Source organism: Platalea leucorodia, assembly GCF_965183815.1.
Source record: "Platalea leucorodia genome assembly, chromosome: 5".
NCBI classification, from domain to species: Eukaryota; Metazoa; Chordata; class Aves; order Pelecaniformes; family Threskiornithidae; genus Platalea; species Platalea leucorodia.
The window spans coordinates 10,088,598-10,100,670 of record NC_138827.1 but is presented as its reverse complement, the minus strand read 5'-3'; the positions used below and the strand labels follow the sequence as shown (position 1 = coordinate 10,100,670).

General features: G+C 40.7%; 1 protein-coding gene across 1 annotated transcript in view; it reads left to right on the top strand.

Annotated features, from left to right (window-relative positions):
- Positions 1-10,572, top strand: part of PDILT (protein disulfide isomerase like, testis expressed) — a gene marked incomplete at both ends in the record, with an annotated part of 28,968 nt that extends 18,396 nt beyond the window's left edge. Inside the window, 6 exons of the mRNA XM_082312544.1 lie at positions 633-758; positions 1,729-1,926; positions 3,230-3,350; positions 4,699-4,880; positions 8,658-8,747; positions 10,501-10,572. Coding sequence (XP_082168670.1) covers positions 633-758; positions 1,729-1,926; positions 3,230-3,350; positions 4,699-4,880; positions 8,658-8,747; positions 10,501-10,572 — 789 coding nt within the window. The remainder of the gene's footprint in view (positions 1-632; positions 759-1,728; positions 1,927-3,229; positions 3,351-4,698; positions 4,881-8,657; positions 8,748-10,500) is intronic.
- Between the last annotated feature and the right edge of the window lie 1,501 nt (positions 10,573-12,073).

Genomic DNA, 12,073 nt, shown 5'->3' with positions numbered 1-12,073 from the left:
CTATCCTGGCTCCAACCCTTCCACTCCATGCAGCAACCAGGCCCTCTGGGCCAAGACAAGGAAGAAAGAAACGAGCAATAACTGTTGGTAGTGCAGGTAGGAAGGGAAAGACGTGGAAATCCCTGATTACCTGGGGGACACCCCATTGCCCCTAATCATGGGGTGGCATGAGAAAAAGGGCAGCTCCGTGCAGGGAAGGAGATGTAAGCTGCTGATGCCACCCAGAAGTGAAGGAAGCGCCCCAGCCAGGTCTAGCTCCTGCAGCTGCTGCAGTTGGGCCTCCTTAGGTAACACTGCCTTTTATTTTCAGCACATCTTTAGCATTGATTCTTCAGTGTGTATTATACAGGAGGTCAGACTAGAAGATCCTAACAGTCCCTTCTGACTGTAAAAATCTATGAATAATGATGAGGTTTTTCCTGGAACAGAGAAAACACTCAGCAGCTGCCGATTCTTCTCACTGTCTTCTTTAAAACAATGAAAAAAATCCAACGCTTATGGAAATGATTGGGAACTGAGTCTTAAAAGTGAAATTTGCAATAGCAGAACTGAATGATACTGATCCTCTGAGCCTCTGATTCACTGTTTTGCTTACAAAGAGTGGAACAGATGCTGAGTCTTTTGTTTCCCAGACATCTGTGAAGATTTTTGATGTCCCTGTTGAAAATCACATCCTGCTGTTCACCCCAACGAACTCGGAGACGTTCAATGTGATTTATGAAAACTACAAGTCTGCTGCTGCAGAATTTAGAGGAAAGGTTTGTAATGCTGAATCCTGCTTTGCAAATATGAATGCCAAAAGATCAATGGAAAAACTCACCAATGTTACTGGTAAAAGTACACTGCTGTCAGTCCATCTTCTAAGTCTACCAAACCATTGAAAAACAGTTTCAGTAATTATTCTTTGAATTTGTTAAGGACATAAGCTGAAAAATAAACTTCACTTGAAAATGATTTTTTAAAACGCAAAGATCACACAAACCAACACTAATTCCACCCACTCCCAATAAACCTGTTTCTGATTTTACACATATGACTTCCTAGGAGCAACTTCCAACCAAAGATAGTTTTAGCAAGGTTCTGGCAATTTCTGCCACTACAAGGAAATGCCATGAGGATCTCAGGGTATTGCCTGAACCAAGAGCTGGAACCAGCTACAAAACCTGAGAAATACTGCAAGGCATCTGCGTAGCCTTGCTTGTAGCACACGTGTTTGCATGTATATAAACAGGTATAGGCAGTCATACACAGAAGTATTTCTGTTTTCCGTTGTCAATCACTGTGGTGCTACTCCTGTTCCAAGTACATGAGACACTGGTAAGTCATCTTGTAATAAAACATCACACATTAGTAGTGGTAAAGGCATATGGATTACAGATGTTTCAGCTCTTTTGTCCTGTTAAGATTTATTAGGAAAAGCAATAAGAGCTTTGAGGGGTAATTTAGAAGTGTTACTAGAATAGGTGATAGCAAACCACTGGGAAAGGACAGAGGGAAAAGCTCCATTCCTTTTGCCTGCTTTAGCATTTGTTATTAACTAGGATCAAGGTATGATAAAGTCCACAGAGCTATGGTTGGTTGACTGAGACCAAAAAATGGTTCTACACAATTCCTTGCACTTAAGGTTAGATCCTAACCCACTGCCAAGCTCCATGGTCCATTTCTCTAAAATGGCTAAACCAAAGCTGGAAGACTCAACCAGATGCATGATTCTCTCTTTATTATCAGATAATGTTTGTCTTGGTGGATACTAATGAAACAAGGAATGGACGAGTTTTTGAGTATTTTCGCATCAGGGAGGTTGACGTTCCCGCTGTGAGAATCCTAAATCTGACAAGCGATGCAAAGTACAAAATGCCTGCAGACGAGGTGACTGTGAAGAACCTGAAAGAATTTTGCCAGAGCTACCTAAATGGAAGAGCAAAGGTATGTCCATCACTAACGAGACGCCCCTCTACTTCACCAGCTAAAACACTAACAAATTTGCAAAACATCCCTTTTCTAATTAGAACAGCGTGCTGTTCCGATCATCAGTTTATTAATTTACTCTTGCTGTGATGCATTCATCTACTGTTGTTGACAGAGCACTCCTCTATATTTAACAACTAAGGTGGACTACAAAGTTCTCCAGCCCTCCTATGTAAAAACTGGATAAATCATTTATGGCCCAATATTTTAGTTGATTTCAGCTGATGTATTTCAGTGGTTTAAAAACTCCCGAGGTCTCAGTCCTTCCAATACTATAATGGAGATATTTCACTCCTTTACTTGGGACAGTTGCAAACAATGATTGCAATGGATTTTGAGGTTACAGAGAAGTCCAGTAAACAGAAAATTGACAGTTTCAGAGTTGTCAGTGAGTTCAGCAGAGTGAATTTTCACAGGGGGGATCATTCCCAATGGTAAATACAGTATTTGTTGTCATAATGGAGCATCATCCTCCACACTCATGTGAAAAATACATTAAAATGTTTTGCTTATCCAGTGCTCTTCAGGGTGATTTACTTTTGCTTCCATCACAAGGAGAAAAGATGAGGTCGTCAGCCTGACAGCAGGCAGAATTTAAGAGATTTGAGTAGTAGATCCTGATTTCAATGTTGGAGGGGGGCAGAAGGACAGAAGAGGTGGGGATGTCTCCTCTTCTCCACCAAGATCTGCTTGAGAGGCACACTCCCGCCTGGGAACAGCTTCCATGGGGAATGTGTGCCTTTCTACTACCGCGCTGTGGTGTAAAAGAAAAGAAATTGCCAGCTAACATACTGTAAATTGTAGGAGTCGCCTGGAGACTGTGATTGGTGGTGAAGGCAGAGATTTAAGCAGCAATGCACACCTTCTTGTGTGTTTTACATCACTTTTGAGAACCCACAATAGGTAAGCTTTTCCGTAGTCTAGGTTCTGAACACTGGGCAACAAGAATTCAGGACAATGAATGCAAACGTGTTCCAAAGGGTCATTTGCAGACAATCCACTATGGAGTCTGTACTGAAGAGAGGGACAAGTGATTCCGACTACCAACTATGCAGGGGTGTGAGACCCCAGCTCCACGCTGAAGGGAGAGAAGGTGGTAGCATGTGAAGGTTGGTTAGGACACAGAGATATAAAAAAATAATGTACAGTAATAGCGCACGTTAGGTAGAGAAACATCCCATCGGTCTCACGTTAACTTGAGCTGGAGTACAGTTTCTCAGTGCTCCCTGCACTTTCACAGCGTGTTTCTGTTTCTGCTTAGCTACATCTCTCTAGTGAAGAAATTCCAGAGGACTGGGACAAGATGCCTGTCAAAGTGCTTGTTGGGAAGAATTTCAACAAGATTGTCTTCAATAAGACCCTGACTGTGTTTGTTATGTTTTGTAAGTGTTATTGTTGTATTCAGATTTTAAGTTGCTTTAACATGATCAATTGGAAGTGAAAAACAAAAGCTCATGCTTACATACCAAGCTAATCTTTGCACTTTACAGAAGCCGAGCTTAATGAATTTTTGTTGTCTGATGAAAGCATTGAAGAAAAATTTGTGTCATATCTATGGAAACACTGTGATAACTTTGCTGACTTAGGGCTGCACTGAGTAACACCGGATCCCTTAAGTAAATATTTGTCAAGGCCATATCAAATCTCAGTGTTGAAAGACAAAATGACACTAGAACGTCATGTTGTACAATGGAACATTATAGCGTGCTGTACAGTCGGAGTCAGGCTGTCTTCCAAGGACAGAGGGAGAGTTAAGTGAGGTTGTCTGGTTAAAATGCTCTAGGATTAAATCCCAGAGAGGAGCTCTGGTTTAGCAAATTGTAACTCCTTTTTCCCTCCTCTGTCTGCAAGGGAAGTGGCTTGACTCTTCCCAAAAAGAAACCACTGCCCTATCCCTGTACCAGCCAGCAGGGATTAGTTTGTGCCTTACTTCAGTAGAACAAACACACAGCATTAACATAAATATAGACAACTAGCTGTACTGCCCTGAATTCCAGAAATTCGTAAAGGTAATACGCTCCTGCAATCCTCCTTGTTGGCTGCAGCCATTGCATTCATGCAAGTAATTTTTACATTTCAGTATCATGAACAAACTGATCTAAGCTGTCCTCTGGAAATAAAAGGCTGGTAAACGGGATGTAGTGTATTCAGGAAAGTGCCGAGAAATGTTAATTCCATCTTTGTTCTCATGACTGAAGGATTGCGACCGTTGTATGCTGTTTAAGGGGATACTGCGTTCTCAGCAGTTTGCCTTTTTGCCAACCTGCATGAGTGCTCAGAGTCAAAACACCACCACACCTCAATTTCCTCCTCTTAGTGTAAATATAGCATACTTTACGAATACAGTTAATTTCAGTATGCAGAAAGCATTTTGTGCTTCTGGCAAGTATTTCACCATGGGAATGACGCAAGACTTACTTGGGTTGCATTGGTCATCCGGTACACCTCTCCAGCAAAGTCATGTAACGAGTGTTGTGTGTTTGTTACAGTCATAAAAGGCTAACCAGAGCTAAAGCAGCACTGCTATCAGAAATGCATTAGTGAATAGCTAGTTATCACTACATGAAAACTCATGAAATTCATTAAGGGTGAATGGTTTCAAGTAGGTTCTGACAACAATTGAAATCCAAAACGCTGTTAACTTTAAGGGCTAAATGGGTCCCAGTGATGGCACCAGCACATGCTCTTCTGCCAGACTGTATCCTTCTACTTTTATTTTTAAATTTGCAGATGCCCCTTGGTCCTATGACTGCAGAAAACTCCTGCCAATCTGGGATAAGCTAGGAGAGCAATATGAAAGTCGCAAAGACATCATCATTGCAAAGATAGATGTCACTGCAAACGACATCATGTCCGTTGGATTAGATCGCTATCCGTTCTTCAGACTCTTTCCTGCTGGACCAGATTACCAGGTGAGAAGCTGCTGGGGAAGAATATGGAGACACAGCTGCACACCGAGGGGGGGTGTGTGTGTGTTTGTGTGTGTGTTTGCATGCGTGCACATGCCACGGTGAGAAAGGAGTCCTTTAAGCAAGAAAGCTTTGGTCCTTATGTACTCAACATTGGATTCATTGCTGTCAAGAGCCTGAATTAGAGGAGAAACCCTTCTGTTGTCTTCTCATATGTGTGAGGCTGTGGCAAGAGCCCATGTATCATTTACCGACTTGGACCTACAAGTCATTACAGCCTCACATTCTGCTGTTTAACAACCTCCAATCTGCCTGTTGGGTTGTAGCAACAGTCTCAACTCAGATTGAACTTACAGATACCTCCTAATCATTGCAGTGCCTTTTTACTTCAAACCATGACAAGAGATGTACTGTGACAGAACTACCCTGTGCCAGTGGTTTCTGGAGCAGGCATGACTATAGCCTCTAAAATGCTGGTACTACTCTTGTTATAACCGCTACATTTTCACAAAACACAAATCCCAAAACTTTCTTCTGTACATTTATACCAGTAATTTTACTGCATTCCAGTATCACAGCCTCAACTGGAAATAAATATTTGTTGTAAAGACCAATGATCTTTACAATACGCTACCTAATGCATCAGCTATGTTACACAATAATCAGAAAATGCTGCTGAAAGAGGAGGCAAAGAAAAATATTAAATAGTTACATTCCTCCATCTACATAGATAATCTAATTAAAAAGAAAATATCTCTGAAGCAAAAAAAAAAATTAAATTCTAAGATACTGTTATAATTAAGACATTACTAAGCTTTTCATTTTTCTTCTTAGTCCTAAACTTAAATTAAATTCTAAGACATTTGCCCATGTCCTCATTTAATCTTTGAGGGAGAGATTTTACTCTCCGATGTGCATGCACAGCTTCTAATGAATTGAACTGCAGTCCTGCACGCTCGCACCGTGTTTAGTCTTTATGCAGAAAAGCAGAAGCCCATTAAATGCTCGTAATAAATGTCAGTTTTTCAAAAAATATCATTAACAACTTTCATTTACTATTAAGGGATTGTTTCATACTTACAAATACCCCAAAATTAAAGAGTATTTGAAATCTCAAGTTTTTCCTTGTGCACCATGTTTTTATACTATTTCCCTCAACTTCAGAGATTCAAACTTGTACTTCACTACCAGTGCAGGTATCCTGGAGATGTTGGCAGTCTTGTAGACCCAAGTGTTCTGGCCTTCTTTCTTATGGCACTATATGAATAGCTGGCCACAGACATCTTTACTCACTACAGACAATCATAAATGATCCGAGACACACTCAAGCCGTTAATACACAGTCACTGCAACAGCCCTCGGTCATTTCCTACCCAACCAGCAGTTATACCAGGAATTCTCCCACATATACTTGTCCTTTTCTAGAAGTTAACCAAAGTCAGAGCACAGGATACAAATGTAATATCACAATGTGCCAAGGCTGAGAGTACCTACTGTGTTTTTCACTGTATAGGCACTGCACCAAAATTACAATCCCTACTCCCTTATTCTGGCCATGAAAAGTGACAGAAGGGGCTTGGACCCGAAGAGAAACTGGTATGTTCAAGAGGAACAGGAAAGATATACAGTCCAACAACACCACCTGACACTACCTTGATTTCACACAGACATCTTTCTTAGCCTTCAGTATTTTGCTAGCGTTAGAAACACAAACATGAGCTTTCCAATTACCTCTACCGATCCTTTGCATTGTTTAAGGCCTAAGGATGAATTGAACACTAGCGCAGAAGCAGTAGGAACTCTAAAGATGAAATAACTATCAGAAGTCTCTAGAAAGCACATCAAAGTGCATGTAAAGAAGTCTGAACCTGCTCCTGATAAACCACAGGAAATGTGGCTAACGTAACAGGACCCAAAGCTGTTTTCTAGAACGGGGTTATGATGTTCTCTGGCCACCACAGACACTCTTACACCTCCTTAAAGGCAAAGCCATGGGCAGAACACATTGCTATGCAGTCCCTTCCAAGCATTCTCACCTGATGAGATCATATTAGATACTACCCTCCTCCGAACAGAAGCATCTGCTAGGTCTCCAGGCTATGAACTGTCATCTTTCCAGTGCACTGTCACTCTTTAGTCTGTTTAAGAACAGGTTCAGCTTTTCCTGAAGTTAATGACAAGTTACTCTCTTACTTTCAGTGGATGCAAAACTAGATGCATGACAACATTTTTAAACTGGGAGCTACTTCAGGTTAACTGGAGTTAAGTGGAGTTGGATGAGCTAAGAGACCTAAATCCATTGCTGGGCATTTAAGCATGTGCCCAGTTTTCCAAAGCACCAACTGAGTGTTTCTATGCTGGGGAACAGTTATAGCCAGAGCTGAAGGAACAAGAGAGTGAATCTGATGAATTACGTGGAGGAAGGAGTGACCAAGCATCATCTGAGCTCCATCTGTGAAGCTGATGAACAACTCATCCACTGCGCCATCCACTCCAAATTTAAGAGCAAAACATGACGTCTTTCAGATGGGTTTAAGATGATTCTATTTGTTTCTATGGATTAAGTGAGAAAAATAACATTTACATACTCTCATGCACTGATTATTCTAATGAGAAGTGCTGACACATATCCTCAGTAACCAGTGCAGGGATCCACTGCTTCTCTGGCTTTACAGGTCTTCAGACTCTGAGAAATTGCTGTTCCAGCCATCATCAGAGTCAATAAAAATCAAGATGCATCTGAGAATATTAATTGCCTCTGGAGGAATCAAATAATCTTTCTTAAGAAACTTAAGCTTACAAACAAAAAAATAATTTCAAGGCTGCCACACTTTTTATTACAAGGGAATACCTTACTGAACAGAAATATCAAACCTGTGTATACTTTTAGTGAATTCACCAGAGAATGGAGGTGTTTTGTATACAGTCCCTTTGAACTCAAATCAGGCATAAGAGTAACTAGTGTAAAGTAACACAGCATTATTGGTCTCAGTGGGAGTACGTGAGCTTAACTCCAGTGAGAATAGACATCTGCCTATTTCTAAATATACTCCGGTACCAGCAGACAATTCCCAATGTCATGCACACGAGCTTCTACAACTTTTTGTTAAAAGACTTGTGCAAGATCCTTTTGTACTTGCAGAGAGCAAAGGTATCGGGGGTGTGTGTGTCTTTCAAATAGAGTATGGTGCCTAGACCTACTTGGAGAATTTTAAAGCTCTAAACGGAAAGTGCTTCTTCCATCAAACTTCCTTCGAAGAAAATCCTCAGTAAACACCCAACTTAAGGTGAAGAAAATTAATGTCACTGCTCATCTTCCTTCTGTTCTTTCAAGCTGTGCAGCAGCTGGTACTTCTGGATTGTGTATTTAAAAACTTTTTCAGAATCTGAATTTCCACCAAAATCTTTAGACAGCTTTGAATGTCATGGCTGGACACTTAAAAGACTCTGCTCTTCAAAATATCTTGCAAATGTTTATTGTTAAACATATAAAAACCACTGATGTCAGTAGTTGGCAGGATCCCAGACTGGTATTATACAATAACGGTTATATTTTTTATACAAATCCTTTTCTTCTTATGAATATACATCTATTTCTTCTTTACACTTGAGTTTCAGATGACGTTGGAACCTGCTGTGCCTCTGCCCTTGCTTTCTAAACTGAGCACAAAAGGCTAGAGTTTGGTCAGTCTAAAGAACTGAAATCCTCCAGCTGATTAGGCTGTTATTTCCAGCATTTTGTGTACAGAGTTAAATACTTAACCTTAAAACTCTTTTCAGGAGGTGGCCTATGCTGGAGAGCATACCTTGGAGGCATTTTCTGAATTCTTAGAAGAACAAAGCACGACAAAAGCAGAAGCAGGAGAGAAGGTAGGTATTTGATCCAGACACTGACTGATCTGCTGTGTAATCCAAGGCATGTTCACACCGTGTATAGGCATACCTGAACCGGCTATAGCACAGCCACACGTATGGGCTTCAGCCGCTGCTCATGTCAACGCTTGGGCGGTTCTTAGCTGGTTTCAAGCTGCCTAGCTTGGCATGACCGCACTAGCTGCAGTCATATGCCACTGCCTGGCAGGCACACGCCCACTCACATCCTTGTTTTCATTACACAAAAAACTCTTCTCCCACTGCTAATGTTATCACTGAGTCACTATGTTAACACTGGTAGTAAGTACTGCATGGCAGAAAGGAACCTACACCTTGACAGGTGTAAGCAAAACTTTGTCAGGATTTAACTGGAAAAAAAAAGCCCCAGCTAAGTTAGTTTCTGGTATAGCTGGAGTGGTTCAAATACCCATTGCCCACCTCATCCTGCTACATTCAGTGTGGCTTACTCTTCTTCATAAAGCAAGGGCACAACTGAGAGCAGACACCGTCCCCTCTCTTGGCAATCTGGTTATGATTATTGTCCGATTCCTCAAGCCTTTCTCCTCTACTGTAAATCAGAGCAGATAAGCATTAGCGGTCCCAGATCAGCCTGTTATTTAATCCCAGAAACTTCACTGCAAAAAGACATACTGTAAGTGAACAATGTGATCAAGCTCCACACAGCTCCAAACAACAGGAAAAAACTGACACAGAGATGGAGACACTGTCCACCCAGGGTAAGAATCATGGGCCCATTCTGCCTGGAAGTGAAGCAGATCCACAGGGTAGCAATAGTCATCATTAACGCTCTTTTCAACTTGTAGGGAAACTGTCTGTGGGTGGAGAAACAGTTTTGAGTTTTCAGACTTATTTCCACCAGAGGCTTTGATTTGCTCCTGAATTCACTGCTGACATAGGTGGTTACAGATGGAGAACGATGACTAAACTAATACCGGGACACAGAAGTCTGCAGTGAAGGATCAGACATCCAGCTCTGCCCAGTCATTGCACAATCCTGTTTTCCAGTACCAAAGCCTACATTTGGTGTCTGCCTCTGTTGCATGTTCTTTAGTGATATGTTTGAAGCAGATCTGTTGAGTCCTATACACAGTCTTTTACATACAATGTTAGAGCTGTGTATATTCTGTCATCTCTTCATCATGCTTTATTTCACATTAGAGAATAAGTAAAAAAGCCAGTTTAGGAAACACCATTCAAAAACATGCTCTGTGTAGCAAAAGGGGTAAGTAATTGGCATTTGCTCATCTGTTCACATTCTCTGTCCTTACCAAATTTTCCCAGAAGACTGCAGTGTTAGACCATTTGCAGTACAGTGCTTGATGTGAAGTCCCCTGTTGGTGTAACTGTTCATCCTCACCTCAGGGCATTCACAAACACAAAACCAAGATAAATAAGAAGGTAGTTTCTTTTGAGATTGCCTAGGAAATACTGTCTTATGCCCACCAGCTTACCAAACACGATCTTCCAAGTTCTTATTAAACCTTCACACAAAGCCTCATCTAAGCTCTGCCATAAACCAGTGTAAAGGTTTGAAAATAAAACTCATTTTAGCAACAGCTGCACTACTTCTGACCTTATTAATAAGCCCTTAAGTTCCTTGCTTGAAAAGATGAAAATCTGCATTTCATATAATCTTAAAAATTTTTTGGAAGTAAAGAATTACTAGAGCAATTCTCTTTGTGAACATCAGTAATAAGCAGTTTTTCTCTTGCATTTCCTTTTTTAAAAGGATCCTTCGGGGGAAATCAAAGAGGATCTCAGCCAAAAAGAGACTGTAAGAACAGAGAAAGAAGAACTTTAGTAGTACAGAGAAAGAGCAAAATTCTGAGGATTGTGGGGAATCCTTCCTGGAAGGAACTCACTGGAAGAATGAATCATCTCAAGTGAACACAGAGCTGGATCAAAAAATAAAGAATTCAGTATCGATGGCTCATTATGTGTGACACCTCTTCTGAATCCAATTTAACTCCTAGTTTTACCGGGATCAGTTGTCATGGGTTCTTAAAATATTGTCAATTTTGCTTAAATAATGCCTTTACTATCAATAAAACTGCTCTCATTTAGAAAGGTATATGTGCCGTGGCAAACGGATCAAGATATGAAACTATTCTTTCTGAACAAAATCTGCACCAGGATTGCAACGAGTTGCTCTCTGATTTACCCTAAGACAGCCCTGTTGTTTTCAAGGGAGATTAACTGCTCCCAGGAGGATGGGACTAACATTGCAAAGAGCATTTCTATAGTGATCTTTAAAAGAAGTAATTGAAGCTAGGGGCTGTGCCCAAAGGGGCACCGAGGAGCAGTTCATTTTTTTTTTTTTATTATCAAGCAGCAGCAAACACAGAAATCAAGATATAATTTAATTCCAGTACAAAAAATATCATATCTAATACACAAAGTCACAGGTATGATCACATTTCAGTTACGTTAGGTCCCCTAACCACCCCACACAAGTTATAAAAGTGCAGTTGGTGAAACTGCCGAACAACAGTAATTTCTTCCTGGAAGGGCCAGATAAAGCACAAATAATTCTGAAAATTTGAAACTTTTTCTTACAGAATTAGAGAAGAAAGATCATTTATCAATATTTCATTTCAAAAGCAGACTTCCGAAATCTTTGTTTCCAACTTGTTAATGCTAATAAGTTACTTTCCTATGAAAGCAGAGGAAAAAAGGTGAAAACTTGCAAAATGAAGGAACACCCATTTGAATGGAAGGAGGATTAATCACTGCAGTGAAGAATACAGCACTGAAAGAACAGTGGCGATCTCCTAACTCGCACCTATCACGCAAGTCAATAAGAGCTGGACAATTTTTAAGTATTGGACCTCTTACATTTTACATTTGCTAAAAAGTGCAGTTCATGACAGATGGCTTGTTTGCTATCCAGGCTGCAATGTGTAATTAAATACCCGCACTTAGAGATTTAAGATGAAATATTAACTTCTCTACTTCACAGTTCTTGTAAATAAATAGCACTTAACACGCAAGACACTCCCCTCATCAGGCTGTCAGTTGGTCTGCGCTGATGAGGAGTTAACAAGACAACACAGAAAGTGAAACAGTTTATGTCGATACTTCAGGGGCACAGTTTAATCTCTGCTGGGGCTAACGTTCATTGGGACTGCAATTAAATCCTTTTAATGGAAGAGGATTCTTGTGGAAGCATGTTCAGTGCTAGATCACCATTCCTAATACTGTCCGCCTGGGTTTTGTAGGTCTTGGACCTAGTTTCTTGAGCAGTTTACTTAGACTATCTGAAATTGGTGAAGACGACTGATCAGATGGGCTCCACACGTTCA